This window comes from Carassius auratus, unplaced genomic scaffold (genome assembly GCF_003368295.1).
Source record: "Carassius auratus strain Wakin unplaced genomic scaffold, ASM336829v1 scaf_tig00001016, whole genome shotgun sequence".
Lineage (NCBI taxonomy): Eukaryota > Metazoa > Chordata > Actinopteri > Cypriniformes > Cyprinidae > Carassius > Carassius auratus.
In genome coordinates, this window is record NW_020523334.1 from 182,805 (window position 1) to 208,643 (window position 25,839).

At 39.0% G+C, this 25,839-nt stretch overlaps 1 protein-coding gene across 3 annotated transcripts in view; it reads left to right on the top strand.

The window, feature by feature from the left end:
- med1 (mediator complex subunit 1) overlaps positions 1-25,839 on the top strand; it is a 124,262-nt gene that overhangs the window by 18,541 nt on the left and 79,882 nt on the right. For all 3 annotated transcript variants that reach the window (XM_026242204.1, XM_026242205.1, XM_026242206.1), the window contains exons 3-4: positions 9,582-9,688; positions 9,808-9,886. In XM_026242204.1, coding sequence (XP_026097989.1) covers positions 9,582-9,688; positions 9,808-9,886 — 186 coding nt within the window. The remainder of the gene's footprint in view (positions 1-9,581; positions 9,689-9,807; positions 9,887-25,839) is intronic.

Below are 25,839 nucleotides of genomic sequence, written 5' to 3' on the forward strand. Positions count from 1 at the left end.
AATTGTAAGCACAAAACACAAGATACTTCTCTTTTCAATATGAATAAGGCTTTATTAGATAAATCTTAAGACATATAAACTAATCTAAAACAAACGCACGCACACACACATTCACACAAGTTGCAGGAAGATCGAAAGTTAGGGAAAGATGAGTTTAAGAGAATGGAAATATGGAATCCCAAGTTTACAGCAATACGTTAAATTGCATAGACATGAACAACCATCAATCATGTAATTTATGCTCGCATTGAGTTCCTCAATGGGGTTAAAATTATATTAGATACACCAGCACAAATGTTTGAGGGTACATTGCCTTGGTTTCCTGTGAAAGGGAGTCCCGTTGAAAGGGGTATCCCGGGGTCGCTTATTGGCTGGAAGTTCAGTAGTCGCTGAAGTGACGTCTTGGGAAGCCTGTGGTTGTTGGGCGTTGGCTGAAGGTGCAGAGTCGTGTGCGCTGGTTGAAGTTGAACGGGCACCCGAGGTCAGGCGTCGGAGACTCGACGTTACAAAACTTAACTCAGAACACGAAACTCTCAAACGGAAAAGAAAACAAATAAAGTTTGACGAGACAAGGTTGTGTTCCTTCTCATCGTGGCTAAGTAGCAGCAGGCTTGCAGGCCGAAGCACGCTGGAACCGCGCTCAAAGAACAGTGATAACTAAACAGCATGGCTAATAGCAGAAACACAGCTAGAGACTAAAAGTAAAGATTTTATGGTGTCCTAAGTATTTAAACTGGCCTGTTGGCCACACCTCAAATGTTGTCTTGACCAATCAGATATTGTCTTGGCTCGGGGGTATCATAAATCATATGTTTATCTTACCAAGCATGTGGTCCAAATTTTCCCGCTCTTGCAGGGTCTAATTTTGGACATGATTCCTATAACCGAATATGATAGATTTGACCAATAATTGATTGTCAGGACAATATAAAGCAAGCAAATTCGATTATATCAATACTAGACATGACTATGTATCCTATAGTTATCAAAAGACATACACAATAAGAGATTATACATGATAGTCAAATGTGTGGGTTACATATAAATGAATATGGAGTTAAGCGATGGAATGATATTCATTTAGAAGTCATTTTGGAGTTCATTTTGGTCCATATATATGTACAAAAGACAGTTTCTTTAACATTCTCTGACATAGGGATGTTCTGTGAAGACAGAGGTTTAAAGTCCTTCCCCCTTAGGAATTTCAGTCTGGTTCTGCTGGGTGGCGGAAGTCAATGGAACTTGTGCAGTACTCTCATGGGTTTTCATGTGATGTCCAGCGTTGCATTTCAATTACGAACAACAAATTTGACAATCTCTTCTGCAAATTAAAATTGTCAATAATTGTTCTAGTGGTGTTAATGTTGAAAGCTAGTGTGTGTAGGGCTGGGTACCGAACTTCGATGCCTTGATGGCAATTATTGACAATTTTAATTCTCATAACATAAATAACGTTTCGACCAAAATCGAAACGTTATTTATCTTTCGGTGCCAAATTTCGGTTCCAAAAGCCAAGCAGCCGTGTTTTTATTTTTTTATTGTATTTTTTTTTGCCAAGCGGCTGTGTCTGTGTGAGCTTGTAGTATACGTGCATGTAAAGACCTCAATTCGCCATGATTGGCTGTCCACCACCACATAAGGTGACAGACAGGGAGGATTTCTGAAGATACTCGCAGTCACACATAACACAACTGTAGTTGTTTTTTCTCAAAACGTTTCCGTTTTACAATGCCAAAGAGGTCTAAAGTGTGGCTACACTTTATAAATGTGGATGCCAAATCAGCAAACTGCAACATAGGCGATAAGAGTATTGCTACCAAAGCCAGTGTTAATGAAGCATTTGTTTGGATGAGGGCTTTGCCCTCCCCTCCCTGTTTAGTTTGGTCAATTCCATTGCGTATCTTGAAACATGCCCCCTTTCACGTCTTCTAAAAAACAGAGAGAGAGAGAGACAGATTTATCCGGAACAGCGAATTTCTCTAAGCAGCAGGCCACTGTATACGTTCACCTAAAACAAAACCGACTGTGTTTACGAGGATACTTGCAGAGACAATTATTTTGATTATAATTGTGTGTGTATGTGTTCATTCAGAAGTTACAATACGCGAAAGATGAATTAATTCTCTGTATGCACATTGTCTGAAATGCTGCTCTCAGCGTGTGCTTTGATTGAGTGCGCACAAGCTCCAAACGTGCGCGAGTTGTTTAAAACTTTTGAATCTGCAGTGGGGCTAACGATTTTGTGAGCCCTGCCCCTCAGATCTATCCAGTTTGTGAAACACTGATTTCCACACTGGTTTCGTTAAACAAAATAAATTATTATTTTAAAAGATTGACTCAAAAGAATCACCGGTTCACTAATCGGATCATGAACTTGTATTATCGAGCCAAAGATTATCTATTATTGAACATCTCGAATGAATAAAGATTTCAAGTTCATCTCTAAAGCACATAAAGCTATCGGTTGAGTTTATAAACTTCTATTTCATGAATGATTCGTATGGATCTGCTAACTGAATGCAAAGTGTGAGTTTTAGAAGAATGTTTGCGTCTTAATGAACATGAACAGCTGCTTTTTTTTTTTTTTGTTTGTTTTTTTTTCAACGGAGGATCAGTTGCCCTATTGGTTAAAATCCCCAAACTGTTTACTTAAATATTAAATTAATACATGACATCAAAACAGGGGCGTTTGCATGGGCTGCTGTGGGCCAGAAAGTCCAGGGCAACTTTTTGGTCCCAGTCCGGCCCTGAATGGCGCACCCCTATCCAAAAAGCACAACTTGTTAATAATGTTTTCCTGAGTGTGAAGTGTTACCAGAATTTGTTTTAATTAAGGTGAAAAATAAAAGTTTTGTGTTTAATGTATTTGTGTTGATGTTGAAATGGATTTTAAAACATATGGTTTCGAAAAAAGTATCGTTAGGAACCGGTATCGAAACTGAGGTATCGAAATTGGCACCGGATCTAAAGATTTTGAACAATACCCAGTCCTAGTTGTGTGAACAAGTTGGTTGGTTGGTTATCTTCCTTGGGACTTGTGGCACAGAATGTTTTATGACTTCCTGAGGAATTCGGCTCGTGTTCCAACACAGCTTTGATAGACTCTTTAATTTGTCTGGTTCGACTCATTTCTGTTACAGCAGTTTGTCATATCCGGTTCGTGAACGAATCATTCGATGTAACCGGATCTTTTTGAAACAGTTCACCAAATCGAACTGAATCATTTTAAATGGTTCGCGTCTCCAATACGCATTAATCCACAATTGACTTAAGCTGTTAACTTGTTTAATGTGGCTGACACTCCCTCTGAGTTCAAACAAACCAATATTCCGGAGTAATTCATGTACTCAAACAGTACACTGACTGAACTGCTCACTGTTTTGAATCAGTCATTCGAAACCAGTGAGCTCCCGCGCATCTGCGCCCGTCACCCACAGAGATGTAGAATTTGCAGGAGTAATATTTAAATAGTATTTTGTGGTTTAATTTTCACAGACACTAGTATATATTCGGCTACTGTCTGGAGCCCTACGCTTTGACTAACACGGAAGTGACTGAACACAGCTGCGGGTACCGAATATACAGAGACATACTGCTAACCACTGATCTATAATATAGAAGCGGCTTCACTGTTTGTAGGCAGTTTAGAACGTGATGAGAGATCCAGTCATCTATAGATCAGTGCTGCTAATGCGTCTTAATTTCTTCTTCGCTGCTCTAAACGGGTTGCTTTTGGCAATGCAGCACAACTTCCTTTGTTTCCAATGCATTTTGAGCAGTGAAGAAGAACCATGCAGCGGTTAGGCAAAGCAAGCAGTCATAACTAGGGGCCATTCACATATCGCGTCTTTTGCGCGCTCAAGTTCGTTATTTCCAATGTAGGCGCGCGGTATGTGCGCTCATAATGGAAGTAGGGCTGGGCGATATGGCTGAAAAAAAGAAATCTCTGATTTTTTTCACACCAAACCCGATTTGATTTTCGTTATGCAGTTTAATCTAAATTTCCCCTTTGAGCATAAGTGTAACAGGAAACAAGCCTCAAAACATGCTTGTAAACGAGATGGCAGGCACTGCCATTGTAAACAGTGAAAATGTAGCTTATCAGTTTTCTGATAACTTCAAACTTACAGTGACACAATGCACCTTCAAAATAAATTAAAATATAAATAAATAAAATTGTGTGTCCCTCTTTGATAAAACACTTTTGGTTAAATGTAACAAAAATGACAAAATTAGATCTATTACAAAAATACTTGTCACAGTGGTATTCATAAAGTGCAAACAAAACTTTAAACAGTTTTCCTGAATCCCTGAAATTGTAAACAAAATGAAACATCTGCATCCATTACTTTAGTTTCAACATTCTTCTTTTATGCATTTTTAGCCAGGAAGACAAGCCTGTCTACTGCCTCTGGCTTGAGGCATGCCAGGTTACATGTAACAATGCCCCCTCCCACAAATGTAGCAACGCCTTTTTACAAACCCCAATGGCACGATCGATTAGTGGGTCCTTCACACCATTCTCTGTACAATAAATAAAGAAAACAATTTTAAGTGTCACTATTAGTCAGTGTCAAAACAAGTCTTTTTCACATTTCCACATGTTATTAATAGGGCTGGGCAATATTTCACATGGCATTGTTAGGCGCATCTCGTCAGTAAAGCCGGTTCCTTGATTAGTAGTAAATCGCCATCACCTGCTTTCAGATGGAGCGGCATCCACTACAAAGAGCCGTAGTTAACTGACAAGCTGAGCCATATCGCATTAATATCGCAGGCGATACGTCTGCAATATTAATGTGATATGACTCATGACTGAAAGCAGGTGATGGCGATTTACTACTAATCAAGGAACCGGCTTTACTGATGAGATGCGCCTAACAATGCCATATAATATATATATAGCCCAGCCGCACACTAAGGGCACACACACACACACACACATACCATTATGATCAATCATGCATGTGCATTTTGTGGAAATATGTATTCATTTCATTAAATTGCATTAATTACAACATTCATTAATTGGGCTGTTGAATGCATAGACATTAGACTCTTACCTATCGCGTTGTACAGTTTATGTCCAAAGCACTGGAGGTTGGGCCACTCATTGTCTCTCAGAGCTTTTATTATGTTGGTGCCGCTGTCTGTTGTCATACAGACGAATCGGTCTTCGTCAAGATTCCAGGAGGTCAGAGCATCTTTCACCTTTATGGTCATTGGGGAAGTAAGCTGTCTGAAGGCAGACGCTTCGCAGAGTCCAGTTTTCAATAAAATGCACAGTCAAACTTGTATAGGGCTGCATTGTTCGACTCGACCACAGGTCTGTTGTTGCGGAGTAAAACGACACCCCCTCCAGCTCTCTAGTGATCTTTTCATGAGTACTGTTGTACAGGTGAGGCAAGGCAACTTCAGCAAAATACTTCCGGCTTGGTAGCACATACCTGGGGTCGAGAACTTTAATCATGTCAATAAACCCTGGCTTTTCCACAGTGTATATCGGCACCATATCTTTTGCTATATATTTCGCCACTGAATCCGTGATTGCTTTCCACCGGGGCCCTTTCTTGTCATAGGGGTTACAATTCGAAAATCTTTATAAGATTGTAGTTTGTTTTTTTGCAGGTGTGTGTGAACTGCGGTCTTGTTCTCTTCTTTGAGAGGCACACACCTCCCACTCGGCTGCATGCCTCTGTTTAAGATTCTTGAATAAATTTGTTGTGCTGCTACCTTTGGTAGCAACGGCTTTTAAACACTTTGCAATGTGGCATTATTTGTTCTGTGTCTGACACTAAAAAAGCAAACCAATTCCAAACAACGGATGAAACGGTGCCTTTCTTTGGAACGAGCTCTGCACTGTTAACTGCCATGTTGTCTGTGTGCGGCTGTAAGGAAAGTGGGGGGAGGGCTAGCCCACTCTGAACTACGGAAGCCTAAGGGGAGAGCCGGTGGTGGAAGTTAAAGAGAAAACCGATTTTCATTAAAAACAAATCGCCCTTAACGTCTAATTCGAGTTAATCGATTTATCGTCCAGCCCTAAATGGAAGCGACGCGGTCGCGACTCACACGCGGTCCGCACCGCATTGTCAAAAACATTTCAACTTTTCAGAATGCCGCAAGCGCACTGTGGGTCATGTGACAAGAACTAACCAATCAGCTTCATCCTTTCTCCTAACAAGTTGAAAGCACAGCCAAGATGAAGGAACAGCTGATCATAGTTGTATATGGATTGCCATTTTGAAATAAATTTAGTAGCAGAGCTACTGCAAGTGATTTTTAGAGCTGCAAATCCATTTATCATTTGCTGAAATTACTCTGTCTTCATGGAGAGAGCACATCATGGTTGCTTAGCAAAGGCAGACGCCTCAGGGGCGCAACTGTCCGAGCACTTTGGGAAGGAGGAGATAGCGGCGTGCCTAGCATTTTCCATGCGTGGTTTTATATATTTATATATTTACAATACTTAAATATAATTAATGTTATTTTATTGCTTTTGTATTAGTTGTCTGAAGAGTAAAAAAAAATTGGTCGGTCTTAACGCAAATTTACAATTGGCAAGTCGGTCGGATTAAAAGCAAAAAAAAAAATTGAGTCGGTCCTAATTTGACAGGGTCGGTTGGGTTGCGGCAATAAGAATATTTTTAAGAATGGCCCTATCTTTTCACTCTTTCTGCAATGACTGATTGCACGTAAACACACACTGCACATCGGCATGGATATCACATGCACATCGAGCAAACGTCGGGCACATAATTCAGTGAAAATGACAAGCAGCAGCTTCTAATTCGTTGTTAACATTAAAGTATACAGATACGCATTTGGAAGATAAAAGATCTGTTGTAAAATATTGTAGAATACATGATTGAGGTTTGCTTCAGCTTGGGTACTGGTATTTTTTTGGCTAATTAATACACTTAATTCTCTGTTGCACTTTAATGTTTCTTTTTGCAAACACGAGCAGGCATTTTAAATTTTGAACAACAAAACAAAGAATAATGAACTGGTATACATCAATTTTTCAAATAACTTAAACAACTGAATAAAGTTAAATATTCACAATAAATTAAGTTGTGTAGAATACTTTATGATCACGCATGATCTCACAAATGCAGTGCTAGTGCAGTAAATTATTTACAAAGCATCAAATAATGATTCACTTTACTCACATGCTCGTGTGTACATAGATTTTTCAATGTCTGTATTACCATATCAAATATTTGTCTAATAGCTTATTATTTATATTTTGTGGATGTTTTCTCACAATCACAACATTAAAGGCAGTTAATAATTTATCAGACACTAATTATTATTTTTTTTAAATGTAACGTACTGTAATAACCTATAAGCATATTTAACAATAGGTTGAAGACGAATAATTGCAAAGTGTTTAAAGGGGGGGTGAAATGCTATTTCATGCATACTGAGTTTTTTACACTGTTAAAGAGTTGGATTCCCATTCTAAACATGGACAAAGTTTCAAAAATTAAGTTGTACGTTGGGGTTTGTCACAAGTTTCGGAAAGTTTTTTTAGAGTATGGCTCTGTGTGACGTCAGATGGAGCGGAATTTCCTTATATGGGTCCTAAGGGCACTTCTGCCGGAAGAGCGCGCGCCCCCATATAGCAGAGCACTGAGAGCACAACAGACATTCACTGATCAGAGCGAGAGCGTCGCGAAATTTCACAAAAGTGTGTTTTTGGTTGCCAGGGCAAGACAACCCTGCACAGATTACCAAAAAAAAAAAAAAAACAGTATTAAGGGACCAGTGGATGGAGTTTATTTTTACAGAGCATCAACGGAGTTGTGCAAGTGTTTTTTTTTGTTCCCTGCATTTCGAAGATGCTTTTACAAACAAGGCCCAGTTTGACGCCGGATTTGCACATTGTTTATTTCTTAAGGATAATGCAGTCCCAACGAAAAAGGTCACAATCGTGTGTTGGAACCGCATGCGGTGAGTAAAACTGCTTCAAATATCTCTGTGTTGTTAACTTAGCTATCGGCGTAAGCACGATCAAGTAAACAACATGCAATGTTGTCATCAAACTGCACTTTCCACATGTACAGCTTAAAAAAAAAAAAAAAAAAAAGACGACAAAGTGGAACTTAGTCATTTTCCAAAACCGCTAAGCAAATATATACAGTTTCAGTACATACCACATAGAGATATCGTTGCTGATGCTGCTCTTGTTAAATTTCAGCCTCTGGATCGGATTCTGGATCATAAATATACGCTGAATCTGACTGTTAGCCATGGTTTGTTTTGGATGTTTTTTTCCTCATGGTAATGTCACAGCTTCCAAACGCTCTCAACGCAAAAGCTTACTCGCGCTCGTGATTCTTTAGCTCCGCCCATTTTTTGTGTTGGTCAAAAAATGTGCCATATGCAAAATTTTTAAATCTGCAAGTGTATTTTTATGACAGCAGTGGCCTAAATGTAAAGTTACTGTTGTAATGGTGTTTGTTTTTTGCTAAATGTAGAAAATAAAGAGAGAGATATTGTATATCGCAATTCAGCCAGAAAATGCCAAGATATGATATCGACTTATGGACGCATATGGCAATATAGATTTATTTCACATGGTAATCCCTCCTTTTGAAGTATGATCTGATTTATTTGAGTACCAGAGAGCCTCTGTAGAAGTATTTTTCAATCGGCAGTGACAAATGTTTAATGTATTTGAGATGTGCTGTTTTTCTCATTTTGAATTTTGCATTTCACAGGTTTATTTTCCATCTGTAAATGTTAGAAAGTCTTGGATATGTTTTCATTTTGCTGTCAGTAGTGAGAGTCTTTCATACATGCAGAATCGACACGATACATGTAAACAATGTACTTTCTCATATTTTCCGGTAATGGGCGGAGCTATGTGCAAACGGCAATCTCATTGGCTGGTGCTCACCTATTATTGTACCTGTTTTGATTTCAGCAAATCAGTTCAAACGAACGCACACAACCTGATTAATATTCATGAGTCCAGTAGCTCGCTAATCCTTAGTGCGTTTTATAATGTGCTTATTAGTAGAATTCATATTATTATCATCTCATATGTATTATCGGTAGTTTTTGTCATTTAAAAAAATATATACAGTATATTGTATGTATGTGTACGCCTGAAAATAAATATGCTGTGAGTCCAAACCCCTTCATGTTAGAAGAAAGCCATCGTGTTTACAACTGTGACAATGAGCACTTGCCAGGACTAAGCGTTTGATTTTCAAAAGTATGTGAAATATTTTAAGTTTGGAATAGAATACATTTAAGAGTTTGTGTTATTTTGGGGACATTTCCACGCCTCTAAACATGACGCATCACAGAAAAGACATATATTCTCTTGGGGGGTCCTTGGCCATTCAAAGTGGCCAAGGTTCTCGGACCTTCTGCCATCAGTCTGAGGGTCTGGCTATGCGAGACTAGGCACTCTATGACTGGCTGCTTTATGTGCCCACAGAAAACCATATTTCAAAACAGAATCTTTGAAAATTAAGTTCTGTTTCATGTTTTGTTGTGCTTCACTGATTTAAAATGTTCCCTCATTAAAAAAATTATATTTCTATCATTTTGTTTGCACTTGTTGACAGAGTCCGAGAAACACAGTCATATGACAGCCCTGCTGGAAAGGCTCCATGGCAAACACAACTCTTCCCGGTCCTGGCAGGAGACCAGCAAAGTGGTGCGGCAGGCAATGGTAAGTGCCTCTGATGAGAAAATAAAACAACATAAATCTCTTTATAGTTTTTTGTATGTGTTGATATTTTTGTTGTTGTTATTATTATAATTATTATTACATGTTTATTGGCTGTTCAGGAAAAGCGTGGGGTCACTAATACAGCTGGACACCAACTGCTACTCAACTGTTTAGAGACACTTCAAAGGGCATTAAAAGGTGAATTTGAATCGATACAGTTTGCTCTAAGATATAGTGCTTTAATAAGCATTTTAATATTTTTTCCATCCTTTTGAATTCTATCTTTACATTTGTATTTTTATTTTGTCATGGTATAAAACTTCTTGTTTACTATTGTAACCTCTGTTTCTTGATGGAAGGAATGCGACATTGTTTTGATGGAGTGACATTAAGGGGTCACACTTGGGAGCACCAAATACCTCTGATACTTCAGAAAAAGGCTAATGAGAATTGGCGAGTGAAATTTGGATGTCACTCTCCCTGACATATGTGTATAAGAGGAGACTGCTTGCTCCACTGATTCAGGACAGTGACCTGGCCCTTTTATTGGGTAGTTTTGTGTTGTGGAAGGATGGACACAACGTCTTACTCCCTCCCTCGAGGAATGGATGTTATGATAATAAAGTCAAGTCACCTTTATTTTTATAGTGCTTTATACAATACTGGTTGTGTAAAAAGAAGCAGCTTTACAGAGTCAAACAGGAAAATAGTTTGTCAATGATGCAGGAAGAACATAGCAGAGTATTTTTTTTAGCTAAAGTCAGTTCATTGGTGATTCAGTGATGTCATCATCCAGTTCAGTTCTCTTCCAATACTGTATGTGCAATCAGTCAAGCATCCCCAAATAAGCCAAAGGTGACAGAAACCAAAACTCCCATCAGTGACAGAAAAGGAGAAAAAACCTTGGCAGAAACCCGGCTCATTCAGGGTTCAAGTTCTCTTCTGGCCAGACAAAACCAGCATGGTGCGTTTTAATTCCAGGCTACAACACAGGTGCAAATGCCTTGTCTGGTTCCCGTGGTCTTCTGCCGATGGTCATCGAGGTGACAAGGTCTTTGCAAGGGATCTGTCTCTTGGGTGCATCTAGTTGACATGGTCTCTGCTGACATTTAGGGATGTAGAGGTCATCTCAAGGTGCTGATCCACCATCTGGACTGGATCTGGATTTCTACGGTGACTTTGAAATATGAATGAAATAGACTAATATAAGTGTAGATGCCATTCTTCTTACAATGTAACGAGTACAACGGATGTTATGGGAAGTGTTCCCAGTTCTAGTTGACCTAATTAATGCAGCCTAACATTCCTTGAACAGATTTGAATTATAGAAATGAGATGGTGTGTTATGTGTATTCCAGGTTAAAGAGATGGTTCTTTAATCTAGATTTAAACTGACCAAGAGTGTTTCTGCCTCTTGAACACTAGGTAGATTGTTTCAGAGTTTGGGCACTAAATAGGAAAAGGATCTGCCACCCGCAGTTTATTTTGATAGTCTAGGTATTATCAAATTATCAAATGGCCAGAGTTTTGAGATTGCAGTGGATGTGAAGGACTATATGAGCTTGCTCAAGTACTGAGAAGCTAAACCATTCAGGGCTTTATAAGTAAAAAGCTTTTTTTTTAATAAAACCTTGAGGTCATGAATTAATTAATGTTTCTATATTTGACATTGCGAGCATTGGCTATAATTTAGATATATTTTTAAGATGGAAAAATGCAGTTTTACAAATACTAAAAACATTGTTTTTAAAGAAAAGATTACTCACAAATAGCACATCTAGGTTCCTAACTGATGATGTGGAATTAGCAGAGTAGTCATCAAGTGTTAAAAAAGTGTTTTAAATGAATACATATGGAGGTTTTTGGTCCATTAATTAATTCAGAATTTAGTAGTAGGAAATTACTAGTCATCTAGTTTTGCATTTCGTAAGTTGTGCAAATTTGTATGTTTCATCGGGCCATGAAAAAATATAGAGCTGAGTATCATCAGCATAACAATGAAAGCTAACACCATATAACTTGACTATCTCCCAACGGTAACATGTAAAGTGTGAAAAGCAATGGTTCTAGTACTGAGCCTTGTGGCATCTCATAATTTACTGCTACAAATGTATAATGGTCAGATAAGTAAGATTTGAACCACGAAAATGCAATTCCACTAATGCCAATATAATTTTGTAATCTACTCAAAAGGATGTTGTGGTCGATAGTGTCAAACACAGTGCTAAGCTCCAGTAGCACTAATAGAGAAATACAACCACAACTCGGTTGATAAGAACAGGTCATTTGTAACTCTGATGAGAGCAGTCTCAATACTGTGATATGGTCTCAAATCCTGACTGGAAATCCTCACAGATACCATTTCTCTGCAAAAAAACTAACATAGCTGAGAGGATACTATCTTTTCTAATATTTTGGACAGAAAAGGGCGATTCAAGATCTGTACTTGACTTTTCTGTAATTAACTACTTCTGTGGGGTCAAGTTGTGGTTATTCAATGAGAGACATAATAGCCAGTTTGAAGGTTTTTGGAACATATCCTAATGAAAAATTTATAATGGTCAGAAGAGGATCTATGACTTCTGGAAGGACCTCTTTAAGGAGCTTAGATGGAATAGAGTCTAAAATGCCCTTAGTTTAGATGATTTAACAAGTTTATACAATAGTAGAGAATGAGTGGAATTCTTCCGGGTGATCTATAGCGCACTCCAATGAGATACTGTATCTGATGGGTGCATGGTTACAATTTTATCGGAGAAGACTCATTTAAAATAATGTAATCATCTGGATTTTAGCCAGGTTTCTGTCAAACAGAGCACATCTAAGTTATGGTCTGTGATTTTTTTCATTTACAAAAAGTGCTTTTGTAAAAAGGGATCTAAATTTCATTAAGCCAAGCTTTATAATATGTTAATCTGTATAGCTATTAGCAGGGGCGGCTAGCAGATGGTCGGTTTAGTCTGCTTGGTGACCTGGGCCCCAGTTAATAAAGTACAAACTCTAAGACTATGTGCCATATTTCTAGAGAAAAGAGCGGCACCACCCTTGGAGGGATGAAGACCATCTCTTTTCAACAGGTCAGGTCTACCCCAAACACTTGTCCAATTGTCTATAAAACCTGTTATTCTGTGGGCACCACTTAAGCACCTTTCACACTGCACGTTGGTCCCGAAAAATTGCTGGAATATTGACGGTTTGCCTTCTGTGTGAGTACAGACATGTCCCAGGATTCATTCCAGGATCAATCCCTGGTTGTGGACCTAGTAACATTGCCGGGTTCAGTCCCGGAACGAGCTTTGTGTGAACAAAAGCCAAAACCAATGCAGTAAAAGGGTGTGTCGTAGTGATGACACACGTTATTGTGCAATTGGGTGTTTTGAAGGCAGATCAATTTTTGTGACTAAAAGATAAATGCACACTGTAATGAAGGAGAGATCAATTAGCTCCTCACTATCCACGCTAAAGCAGAAATCTTTCACCAGCTTAAGTGAAGGTTAACGTGCCTAGTGTATTCGACTCGTACATTACACATTACATCCTTTTGTCACACGTCACCTTTATGGGTTGTGTGTGAATGCATACACATATTCTGGGAAATCGCTGGCAGTGTGAATGAAACAAAATCTAACGATCCTGGAACAATTGCCGGGACACATTACCTGTGAACCGTATTTTCCGGACTATAAATCACACTTTTTTTCATAGTGCTGGTCCTGCGACTTATAGTCAGGTGCGACTTATTTATCAAAATGAATTTGACATGAACCAAGAGAAAACATTACCGTCTACAGCTGCGAGAGGGCGCTCTATACTGCCAGAGATGCTGCTCAGTGGTCCTGTAGTCTAAACTGAGCAGCATAGAGCGCCCTCTGGTGGCTGTAGACGGTAATGTTTTCTCTTGGTTCTTGGTTCTAAATGAATGCGACTTATATATGTTTTTTCCTCATCATGACGTATTTTTGGACTGATGCGACTTATAGTCCGAAAGATACGGTATTATCCAGAATCTCAGTGTGAAAGGGGCTTTAGACATCCAGCCATTGAGTGATGACAGTCTGCTATGTATCTTATCACCACGGTAAGTGGGTCAGACCACCTCCAACATCATCACCCTGAGTACAGGAGCCCCACAAGGATGTGTTTTGAGCCCGCTGTTCTACTCGCTCTACACATGACTGTGTGTCCACTCGCACCTCCACTTTTGTCATCAAGTTTGTGGATGATACAGTGGTGATGGGCCTCATCTCCAATAACAGTGACTCTGCCTACCTTGATGAGGTAGAGAGTCCGACATCATGGTCCCAAACGAACTGTCTCTTTCTGAATGTCAGCAAAACCAAGAAGCTGGTTGTGGACTTCAGGAGGAGGCATCAAGGGATCTACACCCCCCTCAACATTAATGGGACCCCAGTGGAGAGAGTGAGCAGCTTCAAATACTTTGGCGTACACGTTGCCAAGAAAAATTTCAAGCTCAATTTAAAAAAGCCAGACAACGACTGTATCATCTGAAACTCCTGAGATAATTCAAGGTTTCCCCTAGAATCCTGAAAACTTTCTATATCAGGGCTATAGAAAGTATATTGAGTCCATCTCATCCTAGTATGGAAACAGTTCAGCCCAGGATTTTAAAGCCCTGCAAAGAGTAGTGCGCTCCGCTGTGCTCCCTCTCTGCAAGACATCCACACCAGGAGATGTAAATCTAGGGCTGTAAAGATCTTTAAAGACACCACCCACCCTGGAAATCCACTGTTAATCTGCTACAGTCAGGCAGAGGAGAGGCTCAGGAAGAGTTTCTTCCATCACGCTATCAAACTACTAAACAATGGACATTATATTACAACACACTACACTTTAGAGACTCTGGTAGTGTAGGGTTACCCAATAACTCTTTGCACAATGCACTTTGTTAGGACAACCTAACTATACAACTTATCTGCACATTGCTTACATCTCTGCACATCATCTGTATAACAGTTCTTGTAGCATCGCTACACAGCATCTGTGTAGTAGTTTATTATATTGTGTATATTTCATTATTTGTATTTAACCCTTGTGGATTGTTCAAATTCACTACCCTTTCGAGTTGTTCTGGATGAAAACATCCACTCAATTAAACTGCTGTAAAAATGTATCAATTCATATTTTTTATATGCATTATTTACATAAATCTTTTAATCAACCTCAGTCCTGATCAAAACTACCAAATGTAAAAAAAAAAAAAATCCAAGATTTTAACTCTTTAATTGTCAAGTTCATAAATGATGTCACTGGTTTGGGGGGAAAAAAAACACACAAAACGACTTATTTTCAATATAAAAGTAATTGTGGCTAGATTTTTTTTTTTACTTTTTATAACAGTCTTGAGCATGTCAAGGATTAGTAGCAACATTGGCTTTGATGCATTTTGAGTTTTTGTGCAGCATTAGATTTAATTTTTTTCTCCCTAATTTGTTGTTGGTGGCTGTTTTTGCCCCATTGACTTCCATTATAACGACATTTTTTGATTGCAAAGCCATGACACTATGAAATCATGCATTCTTGATTGTTTGTGGTTTTCCCTTTTGGGAAGAGGTAAAATTTGTTAATTTTACAGTTGATCACTAGGTGGGACCATTAACCCTTTAGATAGGCCTGTGCAAAAAAAAAAAAGGCTTAGTTTCTGGCTTGTATATGGAGTTATATGGAATATACATAGACTGTAAAAAAATATGGACGTAGTGTCCGTGACGTCACCCATAGACTCCTCAATAGCGGTTTTGAAGCCTAAAGTGTGCAGAGCGGACCTTCGCCATCTTGGCAGCACGTCACCGCGCGACTCTCCCGGATAATCGAAAATGGGCAAAAAGGCGGGAGCTGATTGCTGAAGCCACGCCCACCAAGAGCGACGGCATTGTCAGCAGCGGCAATCCACCTGTCACTCAAGTGGTCACGCCCTTAATTATGCAGAACTTTAAGGCTTAATATAATTTAAACGGATGAGTTATAAAAAAATTCACCCCCCTCACAGTTATCATGAAGGGCAAAATTAGCAACATAGACCAAAATCATTTTTTGAACCAGGCTGTAAACATGTTTTTTCTGCTGTTAAGTTGGGCATTTTAACATGGGGAGTCTATGGGACTGACTCCCTTTTGCAGCCAGCCTCAAGCTGCCAGTCGATAAATTGCAGTTTTAGTCACTTCCTTATTGGCTTCACTAGAGAGAGCGAGAGGTTGCCACTTGGGAGTATAACAGCAAATTATAGTGTTTGTGAGATTTCTTGATTGTTGGTGGTTTTCCCTGTTGGGAAGACAGGGCTGTTTAGGGCTGAACCATATGGACAAAATTTCATATCTCGATTTTCATGCCAGATATCTCGATATCGATACGATATGACTACGTGTTCTTTTGCTAAGCACGACCTGCACAACACGTCACTCTGGTTTACATCGTCTTTTCTGAATCCAAAATACTTCCAAATTATGGAAGATGATTTATATTTTGGCACCAAGTCAGATTCTGCACTGCCACCGGCCGCATTATCTCCTGCACTCATTTCTTTCTTTTTCTAATTTATCGGCTGTCTCCGTACAGTGTCACACGTTGGAACAGGGAGGGCTGGGGCGTACAGAGACAGCTGTCATATATCACAACTTTTCAGTGTTTTCAACCACATACTGTTTATTTTAGTTTTCAAACAAATAAATGCACATAAGTACTAAAAAACAATACATTTAGAGTTTGTAAAATACACACTGATGTCTATGGAAGAGGTAATAATAATCCTTTCCATTATAATTCGACACGTTTTATTCATATCAGATGCACAGTGTGTAAGTAACTTCAATGTTTACTCTATTCTATTCCCAGTTCACCAGCCACTTACTTTTAAGTATTTCGGGAAAGTGGATGAATTCATGTGTTGTAAACATAGAGGTTGTAAATCCAACAGATCCGATTCTCTGAACTGCGTCTGCGGCACAAACTGACACAGCGGCGCCCATCAAGTATACAGCTCAACTAAAGCGGTCGTTATAAAGGTGTTTAAACAACAATATACTTCCACTTGCATGTATTTGACAATAGAAATATCAGATATTTCATGCCATAACTAACACATTTGTGAATATTCTGAATAAAAAAGGAAAAATTATATAAAAGCAGATCATCATTCATTCAGCGCTGTTGCTGCTGCGGTGTGTCACGTGACAATTAATGACGCGTCACCATGGAAACGCCGCCCCCCCCTCTCACAATATAGTTCCCACGTCCCTAGTGTGCGTGCACTGGCTTTAGCGCTGCAGTCAAGGGCACTCGTAAAACTGATGTTTGTTGTGACTGCCAGAGTTGTATGCAGGGCGAGCGCGGAGAGGGGAAATCTATATCGTTGCTTTTTTCGTTATTCATATGTAGATATAGATACGATAACGATATATCGTTCAGCCCTAGTGTATTTATGCACCTGCTGCCTTTTAATGGTGGTGAAAGTATTCGGTTGTTAAGTGATGACGTAAGAAGCACTGTTTCCGGGTTCAGGCCTCAACTCGCTTCACTTGAGAATATGACCTCAGCAGCCGTTTATGAGCACTATTTATTCATATTGATAATTTAAGTTAAACGCTTTCAAGCTTACGATACAGTCTCCGTGCTCACAGCGTCCCAAACACAAATAATTTTTATATATTTTTTTATATTAATATTTTCATTGTCTGGCTATCTGGTACTTCGGTATGGAGTTAAAGGTTAATATTATAACTTTTCCGCTAGTATTCTATAACATTGTGTTAAATTTGATGCGAAGTAGTTTTTTTTTTTTTTTTACAGGATTTTAAGGTTTTAAACTGGCTTTACCATCAAGAAAAGAGGAGCATTTCACATATAGGCCATCTGTACTTTTCACCATCAAAAGGCAGCAGGTGAATAAACGCACTTCTTTTTTTTATTGTTTACTCCATGTAGTTCTGAGAGCATGAGGTGCATATTTAGATTTTTTCAGATACTGTACATCAAGGTAAGTGCACAAAGGTCTCTCTCACACCCTCTCTTTCTCTCTCTCTCTATCACACACACACACACTATAATTTGCTATTATACTCCATATAACTCCATACAAGCCAGAAACTAAGCCTTTTTTTGCACAGGCCTATCTAAAGGGTTAATGGTCCCACCTAGTGATCAACTGTAAAAAAATAACAAATTTTACCTCTTCCCAACAGGGAAAACCACCACCAATCAAGAATCTCACACACACACAAACACTATAATTTGCTGTTATACTCCATGTAACTCCATATACAAGCCAGAAACCAAGCCTTTTTTTGCACAGGCCTATTTAAAGGGTTAATGGTCCCACCTAGTGATCAACTGTAAAAAATATTTTTTTTTACCTCTTCCCAAAAGGGAAAACCACAAACAATCAAGAATGCATGATTATATGGTGTCATGGCTTTGCAATCAAAAAATGTCGTTATAATGGAAGTCAATGGGGCAAAAACAGCCACCAACAAAAAATTAGGGAGAAAAAATGTAAATCTAATGCTGCACAAAAACTAACAATGCATCAAAGCCAATCTTGTTACTAATCTTTGACATGCCCAAGACTGTGATAAAAGGTAAAAAAATATCCAGTCCACAATCACTTTTTATATTGAAAATATGTAATTTTGTGTGTTTTTTTTTTTTTCCCAAATCAGTGACATCATTTATGAACTTGGTAATTGAAAAGTTAAAATCTTGGAATTTTTTTTAAAAATTGGTAGTTTTGATCAGGACTGAGGTTGATTAATAGATTTATGCCAATATTTTTTTAAATATTTATCTGATACATTTTTACAGCAGTTTAATTTAGTGGATGTTTTCATCCACGAACAACCCGAATAGGTAGTGAATTTGCCCACAGTGTACCATTGAGGTTTTGAAAAATTTCAAGGCATTTTCCCAAAATATGGGTCAAAATAAGATTTGTCACCAGAAATCGTTCCATTAGCTCAAACACAGAGAAAGTTGTAGGCAAAATAAGACTCAACTTGACCCCATAGAGGACGAAAACGTTCCCAACAACCCACAAGGGTTAATTATCTTTTTATTTTATTTTATTGTATTTTATTATTATTTAGGATATTTCATGATTTTTATTTAATTCTCTTATCGCATAGTCTAAAAAGAGTATGCCAGACCTACATTTCACTGCTTGTTGTATGTCATTTAACTTCTGTGTGACAAATAAAACCTTGAATCTTAAGTAGGGATGGGATCAAAGCATATTACAGTGACTACGTTTACATGCAACAAAATAATCCATTTGTAATTGGATTGACGTCACAATCGGACTGAAAAGCCTTCATGGAAACCTCTTAATTGATCTGATTGAGCTCAGTCGGAATGAAAGTTTGATTGGTTTGAAGGGGTTGGTTTATTCTTTTCAAATACGATTGAGAGTGCATATAACCATACTACCACTGAGCAGCATAGAGCGCCCTCTCGTGGCTGTAGACGGTAATGTTTTCTCTTGGTTCTTGGGTCTAAATAAATGCGACTTATGTTTTTTTTCCTCATCATGACGTATTTTTGGACTGATGCGACTTGTACTCAGGTGTGACTTGTAGTCCAAAAAATACGGTACATATCTTTGTCAACGAACCTTTTTCACATGACGAAAACGACACGAGACGCAACGTAAATGCTGGTCATGTGATGATGACTATAAGTAAATGTAAAACGAGACTAAATGTGGTTTACAGAATCAAAACTATGCTAAAATGTCTCTTCATTTTCGTTGACCAAAATGAGATGAAACTAAATGAGGGCTTGAGACGAAGAACCATATAAGTCCATATTTTAAATTTTTGAATACATTTTTTTTTAATTTGGACTCTGAATATTATATTACTTTTATTTGTTTTACTTGAAGATAGACAACAAAAGCTTCCAAATTCTAATGAGAGAGAATTTTTAGTATCAATCTTAAAAATAAAAAGTAAGAGTAATTTACATTTCTGGAATGTGGAAGAACAGTATATGTCCAGTTAATGTGGAATAACAGTATGAGTCCAATTAATCATATATCAATTTAAACCACTGGAGATTTGATTCTTTTGTCTTAGTTTTAATACAGTAACAGAACCTTAAATAAAATATTAAGCATTTCTTTCTTTCAATTTCTTTTATTTTTTGCCAACGTAAATCACAGAACAAAAACGTGGACAATACGGTACGAACAATTAACAATACATAAGCCTACTTATAGTACAGAAAATAAACGTCCGTACATACTTACAATAAACAATACATACAAACAATAAACAGTAATAACGGTAAACAATACATATTAACAATACAGACATACATCTTCATTCCATGCTGGTTCCATATGCTAGTTTACCATATACGTCTTCCTTTTTTTGGTTCTAAATAAAATAAAATAAATACCTATATATTCCTATTATACAACATAAGATAAGGCATACAAGATAAGCTACAAATACTTTTGATTAATTTCACACAATATACACAATATATCCCACCTTTCCCTGCACATGACCTACACATACCAGGCTACTCTTCACATTCTAATGTCCCATAAAATGCTTGGGCCTCCGCTGGCATGTAGGCTAGCATTTTCATAAGGTCACGGTGCTTCTCCTTCTTGATAGGCAGAGGGTCCTCGTAAGCACGAGCATACGTGGTGGAGAACAAGGGAGCTGGAGGTGGTTGATTCTTCCTCTGTTTGGTTATCAGCCAATTCTTCCATCCCTCGTAGAGGCTGTGGCTCCCTTTTGTGTGGACACACCATGGATCAGTAGCTGAAATCATGATTCAACAAGAAATTCAATAATGATTCTTCCTTCACACACATATCCCCAACACTGTTAATCTCAGAAAACCAGTTTAGTTTTAGTCTAGTTCTTTAGTTCTTTACCTGTCACTTTCAACCACATCATGGATGTGATTAGGAAGCCAGGTGGATGCTTTAATGTTGCATCAGGGAGCTGCCTGAAGTCCGCACTTTTCATCTCAATTACTTTAAATGGATGCAGCTGCCTGGCTCCCCGGATCATCTCGGCTACATCGCTGGGGTTGTGGAGTGTGGACACCTTACGCCTCTTGTCCAGTGTGGCAAATGAACGGTCACAGGGAAGGAAGGAGTGACCAGACACCATGAACTTCTGCTCTATCTGACTGAAGCACCCTCTAGATACGAGTAGGGCCATGAGGTTTAGGACTCACCAGTTGTTGTTCTGCCCACAGCATCGGTCACTATAGATGATATAGCTTCCGTTCCTTTGCCTGGACTAGTGGAGCGAAAGATGTTTATGCCCACTTCAAAAGACAGCTTGCCACCTCGATGGAACCTCTGTGAGCGATGTCCTCATGCCAGAGGCACATTGTGGGAGGTTTGTCAGTGCCCATCTCCATCGCCGTTGATAGTACACATTGGAGTGTGTCAGGTTTGGCGTGAACACTACCCCCTGCATGTCGATACAAATGACATGGCAGTCACCATTGGTTTTGGCCCACTCTGTGTCAGCCTGCAACTGGGTGTACGCTTTTTCGGCTTTCCGTTGGTAAAGCTCACTCTCGTCTGTAATCTTCAACCTTTCTCCATCTGTTGTAGCAGCTACTAATTTTGAGAACAGGGCGTCACATTTTGCACAAGTATCACTTTTTGGCTGCCCAAAACTGAGGTTTTGCTGCTTGAAGTTGTCCCTATAGAGCCAGAACTTTGCAGTGGATGCTGGATTATTTTCCTTGTACAGGCGAAACATGCGGAGCAGGTTTAAATAAGGGCTCAGGTACTGACCTCTCCACATTTCCCTTCATCCGTGAGTAGTGGTTCAGTTGGCGTGGGAAGCTCAGGATGTGCTCTCTTATCCCCTCTCTCACTGCAGGATGAATGCTATGAGGCCTAAAAAATAAACAACACAACTCATGAACAAGGGAAATATAATAAACCATGCTGGTCTGTTTTGCACAATTGCATTGTTTCTGTGACAATAAAATTTTATATAATTGTAAACTTTTCTCTAAACTCTAGGATTTTGTTTTTCACAAACAATCAAAGGGGTACTTCAGGATTTAGCATTAAGCTTTGTATTAGTAGAAAACCAGTAGTATTTTCGAATTACCGTGCTTTCCTCCCTCATATCCCCCTGAGATGAGAGATTTATGTATTTTTTTGTCTGGAAAAAATCCACCGATGACACAAAAATCGTCATTGTTTACAAGCACACCTTTTGTTTCAATCTAACTGAATTCATTCTGATTGGTGAATCTGAATGTAGTGTTTACATGAACGCTAAACATGTGATCGATTGATGTGTGCGGTTTAGCATTGCTAAGAAAATTCCCGCTCCTCCATGAGAGATACGAGACCGGTGCGTCTCACAGGTGTCGCTCATCAGTAATCACACCACCGGCCTCGCGCCGTTCTCCCGTGGCCCTCAGTCTCGTCCTGCTTGCCACAGTAAACACAATGAATAGTAACTGTAGAACGCAAAAGCCGAATCCCGGACATTTTGGCTGATCGCGAAATCCCGGGATCATACATTACATTTGCATAGCACTTTACCTCTGATATCGATCTCAAAGTGCAAAAATATGTTTCCTGACTGGGCAACAACAATGAGCTTAATCCTAACCATTACACGACGCCCTATAATGCCAGCGTCCAGTGCACCATTAGATCAGGGAATGTTGTAGGGCAACTGATGCTGACATTGGTGCAGCTTTAAAAACGAACAGACCTGACTACCTGCTCTGTTCCCTCTGACTGCCTAACTTTTCTTGAATAACCTTTTCAAAGATAAGTAACTTTAAATAAATACATTATGGACAATGTATCTAATTAAAATCATGCATGTAATAAAAAGTTAACAAATGGAAAAAGCTAGGCTGTGTAAAACTTGCCTGTAGGCGACTGTTGGTCAGTTGAAAGACTGACATAAATGTGAGCTTACAAACAGCAAGTCTTTGGCCTCCTTGTTGCACATGGTACTTGAAGATGTACTTCCTCTTGGTATTCTCATGGTCGGGCCCACATGGTCGTCTGCAACATACCTTGTGCTAGAAGTAAAAAGACATATTGGGATGATCAGTGATCAGGCACATGTGCAGTCTTAGTGAATTAAAAGCATGCAGTAGTATTCAATTCACTTGTTATTTCATGGGCCTACATTGTAATGCATTGCTTACTGTTGACATGATATGGCCATGAATTGCTTAAGTTAGCATACAACCAGAGAGAATGATAGCCTGCTGCCTCTCATAAGAGACGGCATAAAACTCTGTGAAGAGCTGGAGTTTTCTTTGGTCTGTTAGGCTTGAACACTGCCTGGGACATGTCTCCTTGCACGCCTTTCCCTTAACAGAAACAAAGTCGCATTAGCGTTTTTGTTTTTTTGAGCTATAAAACACTATAGCTATTAGCAGCTATTAAGGTTACTAGCTAGAATATATATAACCGCTTACACAATCAATGCATTTTTTTTATTATTACCTTTTTTAATTTATTTTTATTATTTATTAAATAACAAGTAACAAACATAGCATAGCATACTATATTACAAAAACAAAGTGTTGCATTAAATGGTAACAGGTATCCAAAAATTATATCATAATATTTTTAACTTTTTTTTTCTTTCACCAATTTCAGTGAAGACATAAAGCAATCAAATTCTACTCTAAACATCTTAAAGATTGGAGATGAATTTACATATGTTTATGTATATACAATTCTGCCAGCAGTGCGTATAACACAATCAATGAATGGTAAAAAAAAAAAAAAAAAACATTCAAGCCAAACATTAGAGGCAGCTGGGCTGGTGTTACAGACACACCTAAAGTGTTTCGATTAATTTCTACCTGGTTATAAGGAGTAACTTGGAGACGTTTAAAACGTCCCCTGAGTCCTAATTTTCTCAGCTTTCATATTGACCCGTTCATGACTTGAACCTTTAAACAGAGTGAGCTATATGAATGAACTGTAGTAGACACCGACTGGGGTGCACTTGAGCAAGGCTCCAAACCCCCAACTGCTTCACGGACGCTGCAGCATAGATGGCTCCCCACTGCTCTGTATGGAGGTAAATCAGTAGCTAAACTCGAAAGGTTGAAAATCTGAATGTGAAAACTTGTCATTTTAATATTTGTATTTGTAATTTGACATTTACACTCACAGCTCTGATGTGAAAAGCTGGATCTTTCAATTCACACAAAGAAAACGACACACAAATGTTAACAACATATTTGGTTTTCAGTTTCGCTGCACAATGTCAAATCAGCACTTACATTTAAATCCTAGCACTCTGACATTCGCTGCTCTTTGTGCAGTATTCCTGTTGCAAAACTCACTTGAGAGAGCAGGGGCGATCATTTTGCCATTCAGGTATTATCTGGTAGACAAATAATGCAACATTTTATATAAAACTATACAGTAATGATCTGTGACAACTAGCAAATGCCTCAGGTACCCTAGCAACCTCATAGCAACCACCCCAAGTACCATAGCAACTGCATAGTAACCACCCTAAGTACCATAGCAACAGCCCTAGCAACCACACCAAGTAACCTAGCAACCACATAGCAAAACCCTAGCAAACACTGATTACCCTAGCAACAATCCTGGGGACCCTAGCAACTGCCCTGGCACTCCGTAGCAACCAAACAGTAACCTAGCATCCATTTAGTAAGTCATATCTTTGCAACAGAAAATGGCATTGACATTGGAGTTGGTTCTTTTGACCCATCCTAGTAAACGGGAATTCCAACATGATAGTCATGCTAGTAGTGAATAGTTACATGCTAATAGTGATTACCGCAAAACATCGTAGAGAAAAGGGTTTTGGCTTTTTGGACTTATTCTAACAAACTGGACTTCCAAAATGCCACACATGCTAGTAGTGAATAGCTACATGCTAATAATGATTAGCTAAGTGTTAATTTAGACGTAAAACTTGCGATGAACTTTATGAAAACTCCATAGTAACTATCTATGATATCTACCAACCACCTAGTTACACCATAGCAACCACCCAGGTTACCATAACAACCGCCTAGCAACCGGTCATAACACCCTAGCAACTGCCTAGCAACACCTTAGTGACCACTCCAAGTACCTTAGCAACTGCCTAGAAACCACCTAGCAACCACTCAGGTTACTATAGCAACCACCTAGCAACATCCCAGAACACCCTAGCAACACGTTAACAAAGACCCCAAGTACCTTAGCAACTGCCTAGCAACACTCTAGCAACCACCTTAAGTGCCATAGCAACGGCCCTAGCCACCATCCCATCTACCCTAGCAACCACATAGCAACACCCTAGTAACCACCCTGGGTACCCTAGCAACCAACCTAGGAACCACCCCGGGCACTAGCAATCATCCTGTGTTCCATAGCAACTGCCTAGAAAAACCTAAGCAACCGAGGGGCGAGTTTTGCCACTGCAAGCACCACTCTCATTTTCTTCATGATATGTACATTCCAGTTCTTCTTCTGATACTAAGTTTTAAAATGTATCTCCTACTAGAGCTTTCAAGCTAGAACACCAAACTCGGGTCAGACTAACTCATAAACCAGACTATCAAAACCACCTAAAATCCCATAAACTTTAATTGAGGGGGTGCAAACCTGCCGTAGCATAGCAGGTACCATAGCAGGTTTGACTGCCATAGCTAAGCTTAAAACGCCCTACTGAGAATACAGCTAAAACCAGCCTAAGCTGATGGGTTGCTTTGGCTGGTCTCCCATGCTGGTGGTCTTTAATTGGTTTTGATCAAGCTGGTTTTAGCTAGTTTTAGCAGGATTAACATACAAACATGCCAACAACATGTTAGTAACTTGCTATTCAGGCTAGAAATATGCTTTAAACATGGTTTTAAAGTGGTTTTTGGCTACCGTCATGCTGGTCTTAGCTGGTTTTAGCAGGATTAGCATTCAAACATGCCAACAACATGCTAGTAACTTGTTAATCAGGCTAGAAACATGCTCTTAACATGGTTTTAAAGTGGTTTTGGCTACTGTCACGCTGGTCTTAGCTGGGTTTAGCTGGTTTTAGCTTTTTGTTTTGCTGAATTAACATAGAAACATGTTAACAACTTGCTAGAAACATGTTCTTAACATGGTTTTAAAGTGGTTTTGGCTACTGTCACACTGGTCTTAGCTGGTTTTTGCT